The 17091-nt window shown below is 42.9% G+C and overlaps 1 protein-coding gene and 1 pseudogene across 6 annotated transcripts in view; one reads left to right on the top strand and one right to left on the bottom strand.

Annotated features, from left to right (window-relative positions):
- LOC122560853 (tektin-3-like) overlaps positions 1 to 17091 on the bottom strand; it is a 79288-nt gene that overhangs the window by 57990 nt on the left and 4207 nt on the right. For all 6 annotated transcript variants that reach the window (XM_043712020.1, XM_043712022.1, XM_043712025.1 and 3 more), the window contains exon 3: positions 2129 to 2212. In XM_043712020.1, the coding sequence (XP_043567955.1) occupies positions 2129 to 2212 (84 nt within the window). The remainder of the gene's footprint in view (positions 1 to 2128; positions 2213 to 17091) is intronic.
- On the top strand, positions 13770 to 14921 carry LOC122560417 (annotated as a pseudogene).

The raw sequence follows: 17091 nt of genomic DNA, 5'->3' as shown, positions 1-17091 counted from the left end.
AATTGCTACCTTTCCTAGACATTGCCTCTTTATAAAATAACACATAGTGGCAGGTACTGTGCCATCAAATGAGACATAGGTCGGCATTCTGGATTTTTCATGCATTTCAGATTTCAAACGTGCCATCTGTGCTTGGCATCAGGAATCAATATTCAGATCATGAAAATTGGCAGTGAAGGCTCTGTACTTTGCAATCAACTCTAACGCTGTGGTTGATGCTTCTCTGGAACTTGGCTGCAGACAGAAATTTCCACAAAGAGGAATTCTCATTCATAACATATCAAAGTTCAATACTGAGGAAGGATTGTAAACCTGACCTCGTCCAAAACTCTGCCACTCAAATCTTAACCCACACCAAGGGTTGTTCATCCATCACATCTGCTACTCAGTGATCCACATTGTCCATTAATTCAGCTTCACATCAATTCTATAACCTTTGCCCTTTTCAAATCTTCCCTTGGCCTCACCTGCCCCTGTCAGTATAACTTCCTCAAGGCCTTTTTAAAATCTCCACTCTCCTATAATTCTAACTTTCTGCTTATCTCCGTTTTCATCAATCCGTTTTTGGCAGCTCTGCTTTGGTCCTAAAGTTTGGAATTTTCTTTCCCTAGCTCTTAAGGTTTCTATCTTTCTCTTCTTCCTTAAGTCCTGAGGAAAAAAATTGTCTTTCGCCCAAATATCGATCTCCTGTCCCAACAGATCTTTAAGCCTGTTTGATTGGCACCACATCCTTAATATTTGGTCACTCCACCACCAGCACTCAGTAGTAGCAGCTTGCATTATCTACAATGTACATTGCACAAATTCACCACAGATCCTCAGACAGCACCATCCAAACCCACAACCACTTCCATCTAAAAGCACACAGGCAGCAGATACATGGGAACACCACCACATGCAAGTTCCTGTTCAAGCCACTCACCATCCTGACTTGGAACTATATCCCCATTCCTTCACTGCCGCTGGGTCAAAATCCTGGAAATCCCTCCCTAAGGGCATTGTGGGTCAACCAACAATTGGACGGCAGGGGTTCAAGAAGGCAGCTCACCCCCACCTTTTCAAGGGGCAACTAGGGACAGGCAATAAGTGCTGGCCCAGCCAGCGATGCCCACATCCCATGATTTTAAAAAAGTTACATTTTGCTTGATTGCTCTGCTGTGAAGTGCGATGAGACATTTTAAGGTGCTACATCAATGCAAGATGTTGTTAGAGGCAATATCTATTTCACACGGATTTCAGTTAATTGAAACTGCACTTTGTAGACAAAAAGTAAACTGATTCTGCTGCAAATCAGGTTTTCCACAGCTAATGTTCAACCTTAATCACCATAGCGAAAAACCAAAGCAGAAAAGTTTGTCTAGACCAAATCTATAAGTCACGAATCAAGAGATGATCCAGTTATTCATCTCACAAGTGTGCAAAGAGATTCACTCTCAATTTCATTAACACTCAACCCGCTGATGCCAGCCTATCTGTAGGCAATGCAGGCCAAAAAAAAAGAATCATTTTCTGATAAATTCACGCTGGTCAATGAACAGGGCTGAGCTACAAGATGCATGCACGAGCTAATGGGTTTATGACTGTTCAGGCAGTTTATATCATTGAAATACAAGTTGCAATAATCAGATAATTAATGAGCAGTGAAAGGCATTAATCTCAGGGCTCCATTGATCCCTGGCTTATTTATGATACCACTCAGACCCCTTGATTGTGCTCCTGCAGTATATGTCACTCCGAATCATTCATTATTATCTCCCGCTATATAACTGTCTGACATATAAAACTGCATGAAGGCTACAGTGCGCATTCATTTCTCAAAATACTTTCATTTCATTCAGCAAATAGACTGCAGTGCAGTTTTACCAACTCTTGGGACTACATTCTAATACAGATAGTGGCAATGAAATATGGGAGTTTAAAGTCAATCATTGAATTGTCAATGAAGCTTTACAGTAACAAACAGTGCAAGAAGTTAGTTTTGTTCATTGGTACTGAATGGACAATGGAGGGTTTCTAGCTGCTGGTAAAACTTGGAATCTATTGGAAGTACTAATGAGCTCCTACAGCCTGTCCAGATGTGAATTTGCTCATGTCCATAGAGGCATCAGTATCTCTGTGAGTAACTCACCTCAAGTAGTTGGGTCTCCACTTCATCATGGACCAAATCGATACCTATTCTTTTTTCACGGTGATATAAACATTCTTGAACCATCTGAAATGAGCAAAAAAAAAACAATTACAAGAATAAAATCCTCATATCCATGTCCTGCTTTTGGAATACTTTGAGTAGGCAGCATTGTATAAATAAGCTAAAGATTTCAAGAGGGCTTTCTTAGTAGAACTGATATGGGTCAGTAAGAATGATGTCAGTATTTTCACTGCTAGCCCTGTTTGGAAGTGTCCATTTGGAAGTTGATACAATCACAGAATCGGAGAACTGTACCTGGATTTCAGCTGACAATACATGGAAATACTTTATTAGTTGTGGAGCACTTGTTCGAAGAATTAAATGATTTATAATTACAACCTCTGTCTTTCTGTAAAATCTATGGAAATGAGGACTTGGGACAAGTCCATAGGGTTAAATATTGGCGTGCATCATTCCCTGGGCTTAGGAAGGTTGCAAATCAGAGTGGGTGGCTGCGAAGATCTAGTGCTGTCTCCTCATTTATCCCTGAAAGTATTATTGAAGAAAGCAGTTCCTTTGCCACTGGCTACCTCAGTGGTGGGGGGCAAGTTACATGCACTAATAACATGTGCTGCAGCTGTTCCTAAAGGCAGTCTGACCCTAAGGGCTAATGCCCGAAACGTCGATTCTCCTGTTCCCTGGATGCTGCCTGACCTGCTGCGCTTTTCCAGCAACACATTTTCAGCTCTGATCTCCAGCATCTGCAGACCTCACTTTCTCCCCTAAGTGACATTACATTACAGGAGGAAGCTGCTGAATACTGTTGCTGCAATTGTATGCAAGAACATTTGAAGACCAGAAAGGATCCTGAATGCGGCCTTGGAAGCCAGAGTGCAAAGGTGGGCGAGAATAGAGATGCCACGTTTACATGAGGCGTCTGGAGGTCTTCGTGGAGTACAGGTGAAAGATAGTAAACGCAGTAGCCAGGGAAATCAATTCCTAAGACTTCGCAGCAAACTCATAAAATGTTGACGATCAAGATCAATTTATGCATGCTTTATATGGGAGATCTGACCCACACCAACAGCAATGTCTCATGTTGCCCAATGTCTCTCACTACCATCACTCATTCATCAGCAAGTCCAGCGCTCTTGACTCACACCACAATATCCAGATAATTTGTTCACTTTCACATACATTCTGATGATGCCAGCCTCACATCCAGATTACACCAAATCCGTATGCCGCTAGCAATTCAGTTGTGACCATCACCCAAACATAGCACAACACAATCATGAGTGTTCTTCCTTCTCTCTTTGTAGGACAAGGTGGTACTATGCAGATTTGCCCCTTCCAAACTCTCTGCTCCATCTGCCCATCACCTCACTGGCCCAGAGATACCACTACAGCCCTTGTTTTCACATGTCACCAAGGCCTTTGCCCTCTCTTATGAGACCACATCAATATTCCTAGACAGATGCAAGATTCCCCCGAGTCCCAAAAACACACACCTCAGAGTCAAGACTTCAAAATTGTGGAAGCCACACAAAATGACAATATCTGCACCAAGACAGGAACTAATGGAGAAACTCTGCCGATCTGGCATCATCTGTGAAAAGAAAGCAAAGTTGATGTTTCAATCCAGTGACTGTTCTTCAGACAAAGCGTCATTGATCTCAAAACATTAACTGTGCTTTCTCTCCATAAGGCTTCTGCCAGATCTTCTCCAGCAATTTCTATTTTGGTTTCAGATCCTCAGCATCTTTGTTGTACGTTGTATGCACACCAGGTGTCTATTCATTGAAGCATTGGTCCTTTTTTGCAGCTAAACACCTTGTTCTTTGGTGATGGGGAATGCATCCACTTGCATCATGTGATCCAAATTTGGAAGTCGGGCATCATATAGGCCAATATGGTTGAGTGATATGGTGATAGGACCGCTTACTTGCTTCTGCCTTCTGAGTGTGTGCGTATATCTGGTGTGTTTATCTGTGTATGCTCGTGCATATGTGTATATGGGAGATGTGCATGTGTGTGTGTGTGCGCATGTGTGTGTTGTGTGTGTGTGTGCGCATGTGTATCTGGTGAGTATGTGTGTTACGCATGTATCTTGTGTGTGTCTGTATATGTGTGGGTATGTGCATCTGTATGTGCTGGTGTACATGTGGTGTGTGTATGCATGCGTCTGTATGTCTGTCTGTGTGTGTGGGTGTGTGTTTGTGTGTGTGTCTGTATGCGTGGATAAGTGCGTGGTGTGTGTGTGTGATGTGTGTGTCCATGTGTCTATGTGTGTATGCGCGTGTTGTGTGTGTGTGTGTCTGTCTGTGTGCATGTGTGGATGGGAGGACTACAAGGAGATCAGAACATGGTTGGGAGAAGACAGGAAGACCACAAGGAGGTGACACGGAAGTTGCAAAGGGTTGGGGGAGTTGGAAGAGAGATGAAGGCTACAAAATCATGAAGGGAGGAGGTAGGACATTAGACTCTCAGGTTACAATAGAGCAGCAAGATTCCAGTGGAATGTCATGCTTCAAGTGATCCTCAGTAAGATAAAGCATGAGAGTTTTATATCCTCAGATCACACGCTGTCATACAGTGAAGATCGAAACTTGTACTGACATACTGGCTGTGGGATACAATGCAACACCTTGACTAAGACAGTACACAAGAAAACCTGTTTACACGCCATAAAGTAGAATAGGCTGATGTTGTCTGGAGTTCAGAAGAGTGCAAAGTGATCTCATTGGAATAAACAATGAGAGGAGACATTTGATCGCATGAACCTTATATTGATTTCCACAGACTAAGCAGTGCAGTGGTCACTACCTGAGCAGCTCACCTTACCTTCTCTATTGATCCTACTGATGGGCATGGCACAAACCACACGGTGGTCCAGTCACTGCCTGCCCCCAGGAAATTCAGGAAGTCTGCATACAATGATTAAATCGATAATAAATACACCAAGTGAGTCAAGGGTGAAAATATTACCATATGTGTGCTGACACCAACAATCCAATTGTAATAGTACATGCTCACTTTCCATTTTATCAGACTGCATACCCATGTGCAATATTAAGATGTTGTTTGAAAACATTTTCAAAGTTCTACTTTGTTTAACACTTCTTTTCTCTTAATCGATATACTCTTTCATTAATTCTTGTCTTTTTTTTCACTTTGAGGTGTTTGCTCGGTATTTATCAATAATAATACCCAATATACAATGCTTTTGAGCACATGAAACATCCTGGAGGACTTTGAATTTCATGAGATAAAGATAACTCAGTTAAAGACTAGCAAATCTCAGGCCAACTGGTCGCTGTCCAATGAAGTGAAATAAGGCTTGGGAGGAATTTTGAGAGTTTCTAGCTGCTGTTGTGGAAAAGGAATTCAGTGATGATTTGGTTCCAAAGATTGAAATTCATTGTAGGTGAAAGAGATTTTCAAGTTTACAGCAATTGATTGGAGGTGGAACACATGCTATTTACAGAAACTGCTAAATTAGTGAAACCCACTAATACCAATAGAATGAAAATCAGCTCAGGGCATGCATGCTGCCCAGGCAGAGTAGCACTCAGATAGTGGGTGGTGATCAACTTCAAGTATCTTACTTAAAAGTACTGACAAATCTTACCTAAAACAGTCTTTCACACAAATGGCGGCATCCAAAGTAAGGTAAAATAAGGAACATTGTTCCCAGTGGGAGCTGAAGAATGTACGGCAATGGACACATACCAGGAAAATTAAAACTGAAATCCTGGAATTTTGCAAGGTTGTCTCAAGCAAAGAAGTTTTACTGTTAATAAACTAGCATGAGCTAAAATCTATTCAATTGCAGACAATAGATTAATTCACAATGCTAAATAAGAACTGAAAATGGACGCTGTAAATCAGAAACAAAAGCAGAAATTGCTGGAAAAGCTCAGCAGGTCTGGCAGCATCTGTGGAGAGAAATCAGGGATCCTTCCTCAGAACTGTTTGGAACGCGAACTCTGATTTCTGTCCACAGATGCTGCCAGACCTGCTGAGCTTTTCCAACAATTTCTGTTTCTGAATCACAATTATTTGGATGATGTAAATAAGCCACTGTCTGTTCCTGGATTCAAGAGTGATGCCTACACAGAGTGATGAGTTTCTGCTTTGGGTCTTCACGTGACTGGACAGACCAATTCTTCACCCACAGGTCTTTGGGCCCATGGGGCAGGATGCACAAGATTTGACCCAGAGTAAAAGATTTGCTTCCTTTTCCTTCCTTCCTGTTGCTGCCATTCTGTCTCATCAATAAGGCAATGTGATTCACAGTACAAGCACATTTTGTGAGGCAATTTATATCAAAGGCACTGTTATTATAACACTGCTTTCAGCAGTAAAGCAACAGAGTACAGCACATAACAAACACCTTGCCTTTCATTAAAATCATTTATACCTGCTGATTATCATTTCAGACGGCTATCAGACTATTTGAATATCACCTGTCAAGAGGCTATTTGACAAAGTTTGTCATCTCGGATCAGTTACTAATGGCCCTGCCTTTTAAGTGAAATTGGGGAGGCAGAGACATAATGATGTTGTCACATCCAGAGCTACAGACTAATGTGTTGCGGACAAGGGCTCAAAGCCCATCAAGGCAGATGGTGAAATTTGAATTCAATTAAAAAAAAGTTTAATTAAAATCTCTAGTTTAATGCTGAACATGCAACCACTGGTTACAAAAATCCATCTGGTTCACAACAATCTTTGGGGAAGGACATCTGCCAGCTTTGCCTAGTCTGGCCTATATGTGACTCTGTGGTGCCACAGTGGCTCAGTGGTTAGCACTGCTGCCTTACAGCACCAGGGATCCAGGTTCAATTCCAGCCTTGAATGACTGTCGTATGGAGTTTGCACGCTCTCCCATGTCTGTGCGGGTTTCCTCCGGGTGCTCCAATCCAAAGATGTGCAGGTTAGGTGAATTGGCAATGCTAAATTGCCCATCGTGTTCAGGGATGTGTAGGTTAGGTGCATTAGTCAGAGGTAAATGGAGAGTAATGAGGAATGGGATGGGATGGGATACGGTTCGAAGAGTTGGTGTGGACTTGTTGTGCCGAAGGGCCTTTCCCCTTTCCCAGACCAGTGAGCCTGATGTCAGTGGTGAGAAAGTTGTTGGAGAAGGTACTGAGGGATAAAGTCTATTTATATTTGGAAAAGAATGGGCTTCTCAGCGATAGGCAACATGGTTTTGTGTGAGAGAGATCGTGCCATACCAACTTAATGGAGTTCTTTAAGGAAGTGACCAAGTTGATAGATGAAGGAAGGGCTGCAGATGTCATATACATGGACTTTAGTAAGGTGTTTGATAAGGTTCCCCATTAGATAAAAGGAGATTGAGAGGGGACCTGTTTGAGGTCTACAAAATCATGAAGGGTACGGACAGGGTGAATAGAAATAAGCTTTTTCCCAGGGTGAGGGATTTAATAACGAGAGGTCACTCGTTCAAGGTGAGAGATAAAAAGTTTAAGGGGGATACACGCAGAAAGTACTTTACACAGAGGGTGGTAGGTGCCTGGAATGCATTGCCAGCAGAGGTAGGCACGGTAGATTCATTTAAGGTGTGTCTGGACAGATCCATGAGTAGGTGGGGAGCAGAGGGATACAGATCCTTAGGAATTGGGCGATAGGTTTAGACAGTGGACTTTACTTAGATTACTTACATTGTGGAAACAGGCCCTTTGGCCCAACAAGTCCACACCGACCCGCCGAAGCACAACCCACCCAGACCCATTCCCCTACATTTACCCCTTCACCTAACACTACGGGCAATTTAACATGGCCAATCCACCTAACCTGTACATTTTTGGATTGTAGGAGGGAACCGGAGCACCCGGAGGAAACCCACGCAGTCACGGGGAGAATGTGCAAACTCCACACAGTCAGTCGCCTGAGGAGGGAATTGAACCCGGGTCTCTGGCACTGTGTGGCAGCGGTATTAACTACTGTGCCATGGTGCCACCCACTTGGATCGGCTTGGAGGGCCAAAGAGCCTGTTCCTGGGCTGTAAATTTTGTTTGTTCTTTGTTCTTTGTTCCCCATCACTTGCCACAGACCCAGTCTAGAAGCTATGCCCTTTAAATTTGACCATCTTAGTCAGTGGTGTTGTTGCTGAGCCACAATTGGTGATGGACATTGAGGTCACCTACATAGCATGCATTCAATAGCAGAAGTAGTGTTCAAAATGGAGGATAACTGATTCATCAGTTGGGGTGATGGGATTTTATGGCCCTTAACTTGGGACATCACTCAGATGTATCATCAGTGTCAAGGGCTACGGGAAAAAGGCAAGAAAATGGAATTGTCATTTTTCAGATTATTCATAATCTCATCAAATGGTAGAGAAGACTGGATAGGCCGAATGGTAAAAACAAGAACTGCAGATGATGGAAACCAGATTCTAGATTAGAGTGGTGCTGGAAAAGCACAGCGTTCTCTATTCCTGAAGGGCTTTTGCCTGAAATGTTGATTTTCCTGCTCCTCGGATGCTGCCTGAACTGCTGTGCTTTTCCAGCACCACTCTAATCTAGAATCTGGATAGGCGGAAAGGCCTATTTCTGTTCCTATGCTTTACGGTCTTAAACCCCAATGAACTCGATACAGAAGAATGAAACTAATTGGACCACCTGGCATTGACCAATGTACTGGAAATAACAAAGGCAATCACAGCCCTTTCAGATCTTCCTTACAAACATCAAGGGCTTGCATCAAAATTGAGAGAGCTTTCTTCCAGACAAGTCAAGCAACAGTCTGACGTTGTCTCTCAAATAGTAATCAGTGAGTCTGTGCCAGACATCACAATCATCCACCAGCAGGACAGACCCTTTAGAGATGGCGGCAAAATGTTACCTGGAAGGGATGCCTTTGGGTTTCTCAGTATTGACTCCAGGCCCCATGAGGTCACATAGCATCAAGTCAAGCGTAAGCAAAGAAATCTCCTGCTGATTCCCATGTATTGCCCTCATGAACTCCTCCTGCCCCAACTGATGACTCATTTCTCCTCCATTTTGAACACTACATCAGATATTGAATGTATGAAGTGTGGGTGACTTCAATGTCCATCACCAATTGTGGTTCAGTAGCAACACCACTGACTAAGATGGTCAAAGGTAAAAGGCATAGCTTCTAGACTGGGTCGGTGGTAAGTGGTGAGAGAACCAAACAGAGGGAAACACCTACTTGACCTCATCCTCATCCATCTACCTGACATAGATGACAGTATTGACAGTATTGGTCAAAGTGAACGCTGTACAGTCATTGTGGAGACAATGGCCTACTTTGATACTGTGAATACGTTACATTGGTAGTACCAACCCCTGTCAATAGGACAGACTTCATCTCGAGATCTAGAAACTCAAATCATGGCATCCATGAGGCGCTAAGGGCCATCAACAGCAGAAAAATTATTTTCAAATACAATTCGTATTTGACCCAACATAACCCCCCATTCTGCCAATGAGTCAAGGAGATCAAGATTGGTTCAATAAAGAGTGCAGGAGGGCAAGCCAGAAGCAGCAACAGGCATAATTAAAAATTAGGCATCAACCCAGATCAGCTACAATACAGGATTACTTGCATTCGAACAAAGGAAACTACACACAACAGATAGAGCTAAGCTATTCCATAACGAATTAATCAAATCTGAGCCCTGCAGTCCTGCCACACCCACTCTTGAATGGTGATGGACAATTAAACAACTAACAGGACAGTTGGAGGTTCCACAAAATCCTCATCCTCAATGCTGTGGCAGCCTAGCGTGAATAGAAATGGTTTGGAGGGATATGGTCCAGGAGCAGGCAAGTGGGACTGGTTTAGTTTGGGATTATAGGTAAAAACAATGACTGCAGATGCTGGAAACCAGATTTTGGATTAGTGGTGCTGGAAGAGCACAGCAGTTCAGGCAGCATCCGAGGAGCAGCAAAATTGACGTTTCGGGCAAAAGCCCTTCATCAGGAAGCCCGAAACGTAAATTTTGCTGCTCCTCGGATGCTGCCTGAACTGCTGTGCTCTTCCAGCACCACTAATCCAAAAACATAGTTTGGGATTATGTTCAGCATGGATGGGTTGGACAAAAGGATTTGTTTCTATACTGTATGACTCTATGACTCTAAATTTCAGCCAAAAGTTATGAGTGGATGATCTACCATTACTTCCTCCTGGAGTCCCCAGCATCACAGATTCCAGTCTTCAAAAGATTAAGTCCATTCCATGTGATATCCAGAATGTCTGAAGGTACCGAACTCTGCAAAGGGTATAGGCCCTTATACCATTCTGGCAATACTACTGACAACTTGTGCTCTAGAACTCACCATACTCCTAGCCAAGCTGTTCCAGTACTGCTACAACGCTAGCATCTACTCAACCTTGTGGAAAATTGCCCAGCTGTATCCTATGTACAAAAAGCAGAGCAAAAGCACCTTGGCCTATTACTGTACTCGCTATCAATCTGTGTCATTCATTAGTAAAGTGATACAAAAGATTATCAACAGTGTTATAAGCAGTATTTGAAAAGTAATGAACCACTCACTGATACACAGTTTGGGTTCTGCAAGGGCTCTCAGCTTTTAACCTCATTACAACTTTGGTTCAGACATGGACAAAAGAGCTGAGCTCCAGAGCTGAAGGAAGAATGATACTAAGGTGGCATCTAAACCAACTGTGGTATCAAGAAGCCCGAGCAAAACTGGAGTCGATGAGAATCAGGAGGAAAATGGTCCGTTTGTTGGAGTCAGACCTGACACAAAGGAAGATGGCTGTAGTTGTTGGAGGTCAATCACTCAGCTCAGAACATTATTGTAGCAGTTTCCCGGGATGGTGTCATGGCCTTCACTTGCTTCATCAATGACCTTCCCTCCAGCACACAATGATTATATAATGCTCAGTACTATCTTAGATACCAAAGCAGTCTGTGTTGCTATGCAGCAAGACCTAGACAACTACAGTCATAGAGGTCTACAGCACAGAAAGTGGCCCTCAGTCCATCTAGTTTGCACCATTGAAAAATAGCCACCTAAATTTCTAATCCCAATTTCAACATCTGGCCCACAGTATCTGAATCCCCCTTCAATGTTATGAGGGTTTCTAACTTGACCAGCCATACAATTCAATGAATTCCAAATTCCCACCATCCTCTGGGTAAAAAATAAATTCATAACATCACCTGCAAACCTCCTGCTTCTTACCATTAACCTACCCCCCTGTCATTGATCCCCCCACTAAAAGAAGGGCATTTTTCCAGTCTACCCTGTCTTGCCCTTCATAATTTAAATTTCAAATTTGTGATGGCAAGTAACATTTGGATCACAGAGAAACCATCTTGAACAAGAGAAAATCTAACCATTTCCCTCTTAATGATCAATGTCATTACCATCACTGAATCCTTTACTATCAATATCCTCAGGGATATCATTGACCAGAAACTAAACTGGACCAGCCGTATAAATTCTGTGGCTACAAGAGCAGGTCAGAGGCTGGGAATTTTGCAGCAAGTTACCCACCTCCTGACTACCGAAAACCCGTTCCCCATCAAGGTACAAGTCAGGCTTATGATGGCACACATCAGGAGTGTGATGGAATAATTGCCTGGATAAGTACAGCTCCAATAATACTCAAAATGTTTAGCCCAATCCAGTCCACTTGGTTGACATTCTATCCATTGCCGACCCCATTCACTTCCTTCATTAGTGTCGCGTAGTGGTAGCAGTGTGTACCATTAACAACATGCACAGCAGTAACTCACCAAGGCTCCTCCAACAGCACCTTCCAAACCCGTGAACTCAGAAGAACAAGGGCAGCGGGTACATGGGAACACCATCACCTGCAAGTTCCCCTCAAGTCATGTATGATCTGACATGGGAATATATCACATTTCCTTCACTTTTGTTGGGTCAAGATTTGGAACTCCATCCCAGACAGTATTGCATGTGTTTGTACACTGCAAGGTGGCTCACCATTACCTTCTCAAGGGCAATTAGGGATTGGCAATAAATGATGGCATAGCCAGTGACACTTACATTCAATGAGGAATGAATATTTTAAAACTTACTTGGCAAAATAAAGGTGTAAAAGGCTGTGTTTTGCCTGCCTCCCCTGCTCCAGATTAGAAGATTTCTTGGAAGTCAAGTGTGAAAAATAACGGTTGACTGGTTAAGCAAGTTGAATTCTAATGAAAGAGTAATTCCTTGTACTTAGTGGATAATGTACCATAAAATCACAAGTGCTTTGTCCATCTATCGATACTACCCAACTCTTAAATGACACAATGCTGTCAGCTAATATCTTAAGGCTATGATTCTGTGCAATATATTAACTGTTTAACTGTATGTTAACTGTATATCAGTATATTAACTGTTTAACTGTATATTAACTTGTATATCAGTATATTAACTGTTTAACTGTATGTTAACTGTATATCAGAATATTAAATGTATATCAGAATATTAAATGTATAATAAAAGAGCTGGAGGAAGAACTGCAGAGTAGTGTCCAGCTGATAACTCCGACAAGTTCGAACTGCCTGTAGTGATTTATAATCAAGTGTTTGGTACTAATGATTTCCACCCAAATGCTGTAAACTCAGTGCTAAATTAATGCTGATGATGAACTTAATCTTTACCTAAATGTCTGATACAGGATCCACACAATTCCAGCTTCACTCTGCAGTATCATTGAGACTTTACATCATAATTTAGGCAGGTATTTTAACTCCATTCTAGATTTCTAACTTCATCAGCTGTGACCAAAACACCCCACCCTCTCTCCCACCATTCACCATTCATCTCTGCTTTCTATCTCTTATAAACATGTCTTCATGTTGCCTTGTATCTCTAATGAGCTTCAGTTTTGCTAATAAACCGATTAACTTTATAAGACATCTTTTGAAAATCCAAATCCACAACATCAAATTCATTACCTTTATCAACCTTCCCTTCAAGTAGCTCCCTCACATTTGGAGGACATGATTTACCTGCGACAAATTCATATTGACTGTCATTTTTTCATGTGTGGCTTTCCAAAAGACAATTAATTTTCCCAGAATATAATTTCTAGGGCAGGGCTTCCCAAAATGGGGAGGCCCAGAGCTAGATTTTTGGGTTTGCAAGTTTGGAGGCTGTAATGGGACTGAGACCAAGTTACACCAGCCGTGCTCCCACTTTAACAGGCTCGCACTCTCACCGTTCACACTGAGGGGTCACAATAATTTCCGAGCCTCGAAACAGAATCACTGTGGGCCAAGGTTTGCAAAGCACTGCTCCAGTGTTAGCCCTATCATTAGCTGATCAGCCTGTAGTTACCAAGATCAGCTCTCTTCCCTTTTTAGAACGTTTGCACCCCTCCAGCCTTTTGGCATCACTCTCATATCCAATAAGGATCAAAAGATTGTGGGCGAAACCGCCAATATTTCCATCCTTACTTCCTTCAGCAACCTCGGATGCATATCAAAAAGAGTGAGGATCTGAGAGACCAATGACAGTAAGGAACCCAAAGTAATTAATGCCAGTTGAGATGTATTGGAGTTGTAAAGAGATTAAAATGAGACAAATCTTGTTCTGGAAGTTTTGGAGCTGCCAAAGGAAAAATGAGGTTCAGACCATTTGTCCCTCACATCCCATTCGACTTTTATGTGTGTGAAATGACCTTTCCCTGAGTGAAGCCTGCCCCTGATGAAACCACTTTGAGTGAAGCCTTACTGAAACAGAACCAGGATCTGTCCCCACTCCATCTGAACAGGCCTCCATACTAGCTTTAGTTACCTAGATTAACAATGTGATTGATAATCTGATTGTGGCTCCAGGCAACTTTGAAGTGCATATCAAGAAAGTGTGTCAAGTTGGCTCCTACAAGAAAGGAACAATGATGACAGATCATAATGTTGCTGATCTTGTTGTCATCTAAAGATCTCGCCAACTTTGGAAGCTGTTGTTGCTCTGGGTAACAAAGTGGCAGAAATTCTCCAGGCACAGGAACCCTCTGAGTTCACCAATGAGACTCGTTTTGAGATCAGCTCTCCTGATGCCACTGTCAAAATCCTCATCACCACTGTCCCACCCAACCTACGTAACCTTGACCCAGAGTTCCATCTGGACATCAAAGTCTTGTAGAGTGCTCTGGCAGCAATCCGACACGCCCATTGGTTTGAAGAGAACTCGTCTCAGTCCACAGTAAAAGTGCTGATACAGCTGATGAAGGATTTGAGATGTCGGTTTCCTGGATTTGAGCCTTTGACACATTGGATCATTGACCTTCTGGGCAATTCCATTGTAATGAACAACCCATCCAGTTGGCACTCAATGTTGACTTCAGGCACTGCCTACAGTTCCTTGCAGCAGGATTGTTCCTGCCAGGATCAGTTGGAATTGCAGACTCTTGTGAAAGTGGAAACCTCCGAGTGCATACAGTGGTGACACTGGAAAAGCAGGACACTGTGTGTTTCACAGCGCAGACCCTGGTCCGCATCCTGTCTCATGGAGGGTACAGGAAAATCCTCAGGTTAGAAGGAGACGCCAGCAGTCTAGCTGTGGATATGTCCACTTGGGATGGAGTGACAGTCACGCCCTTGGAGAAGACGTATGAGAAACCACCTGAGAAGAAGGAGGGAGGGGAAGAGGCTACAGAAGGAGCTGAGGAGGAGGGGAAGAGGCTACAGAAGGAGCTGAGGAGGAGGACACACACACACACACACACACACACACCTCTTGCCACTGGACCAAGCAACAGACTGCTGCTCTCAACTTTTTCGCCCTGTTTATTGTATCCCTTTTGTAGTTGATTCCAGTTGCAATAGAGTTTTTTTTAATTTCAGATAAAAAATAAGACAAATCCCTTGAATGTGATGGCCTAGGGAAGGAATATGTGATGGTGGTCTTCCAAAGTACACCAAATTCCAAACTAGCCCCAGAATATTGAAATAAAGCCGAGTGATAGTATGGTTGTGAGGAACATATTTGCAGGTTAAGGGAGTAAGTAGTTGGTTTGCAAATAATGTACATGGGAAACGTGAAGTTATCCACTTTAGTAGGAGGATCTTTTTCTTCTTCCCTCTTTTCTCACCTCCTAGTGCATGACCATGTGTTTAGGTTTATTTCCATGCCGAGTATTTATCTGGAATAGGTCACCACTGGAGGCTGTCACTTAAAGGGTGACACTCCACATTAAGCATAGCTGACCAGTGAACTCTCCCACTTTTATTGCATGTTGTAAGACGATCAGAAGGACCTACAGGTTAGTAATCAACAGGGATCCGCGAGACGGGGGTGGGGGGTGCAAACAAGGAGATTATTGATTGTAGGCCAGAACAGAAAAGAAGCTGCATAAGTGTATACTTATACTCCTTGTTCGCCTATCGCTTTCATATATCTCTCTGTTTACGAGCTCCGTCTCCACCTATGTGCTCAGCTCTCCTCCCGTGCCCCCCCCCACCCCCCCGCCACCCCAACCTCATCTTCAGCATAAATACCACTTTTTTTCCTAGCTGCTATCAGTTCTGATAGAGTCACTGGATTCGAAGCATTAATTCTGCTTTCTCCCCACAGATGATGCCAGACCTATAGAGTCTTGCCAGCAATTTCTGGTTTTGTTTCAGATCTGCAGAACTCTGTTTTATGTTAATAATCAACCTGCTTGACTGCATTATGACACACCTTCCATGGGCACCAAGTCCTGGAATGGGACTAGAACCCAGTTCAGAGGCAAGGACTCAACCTATTGCCCCACAACGACCTCCCCATAGGAAGAATAGAAAAGTGAATATGTGTTGAACGGTGAGAAACTTTTAAGGTTGACATTCAATGAGATTTGATGTCTGAGTGCAAGAGTTAGAATCCAGGTACAGCAATCAATTAGGAAGGTGAATGTCACGTTATTGGCAATAGTAGTACAAGATTGAGGAGGTCTCAATAAGGTTGTGTTGGACTTTGGTGAGACTACACTTGAGAACTGTACAGTTAGGATCTGCTTACCTCAGGAAGGATTGGAGGAGCTGCCGCACAGGTTTACTAGCTTGTTTCCAGGGATGGCAATATTGTCCTATGATGAGTAGATAAGCAGATCGGCATTATACCCTTAGGAGTTTAAGAAAATGAGAGGTAATCTCAATGAAACTTGAAAGCCTCTCAGGGATATGAAAGGGTAAATGCTGAGAGGATGTTTCCTCTGATAGGAGAGTAAAGAGCTAGATGGCACAGTCCAAGGATGAGCAGTTAATCATTTCATACTAAAACAAGGGGGAGGTTCTTCACTGAGAGTATTGTGGATCATTGGAATTCAAGGGCTGCTGTTGGGGCATAGTGTTTAAACAACATCAAGGCTGAAGTCAAGGAGCATCAAGAGTTATGGGGCTAGAGCGTTGAAGTGGAATTGTGGTCAAAGATCAAGTAATCTTACTGAAGTACGCTACAGACTCAAGGGCTTAAAACTGTCTCTTCCTGCTTCAAGGTCTTGCAAGTCCATCCCATATGAATGGAGCAACTTTACTACATTCAAGTGCTGCCAATTATGTAATAAGCCTCATCTTGTCATTTTTGCTCCCGCCTTCTCTATTGAAAAGTTGACAACATTCACTACTATTGTGAAGATAGATTAAAAAATACTCAGTATCTCAACCTGGTTCTCTGCTTCCATAAGATGATTTTGGTGTCTCATTAGCTACTCCCCTCGCCTTTAATTATCTTTTTTTTCTCTATTTATAAAATAGAGTCATAGATCATGGAGATGTACAGCATCGAAACAGACCCTTCGCTCCAACCTGTCCATGCCAACCAGATATCCCAACCCAATCTAGTCCCACCTGCCAGCACCCGGCCCATATCCCTCCAAACCCTTCCTATTCATATACCCATTCAAATGCCTTTTAAATGTTGCAATTGTACCAGCCTCTACCACATCCTCTGACGGCTCATTCCATACACGTACCACCCTCTGTGTGAAAAAGTTGCCCCATA

This window comes from Chiloscyllium plagiosum, chromosome 21 (assembly GCF_004010195.1).
Source record: "Chiloscyllium plagiosum isolate BGI_BamShark_2017 chromosome 21, ASM401019v2, whole genome shotgun sequence".
NCBI lineage: Eukaryota > Metazoa > Chordata > Chondrichthyes > Orectolobiformes > Hemiscylliidae > Chiloscyllium > Chiloscyllium plagiosum.
The sequence above is the reverse complement of the archived record's forward strand: the minus strand, read 5'-3'. Positions and strand labels throughout refer to the sequence as shown.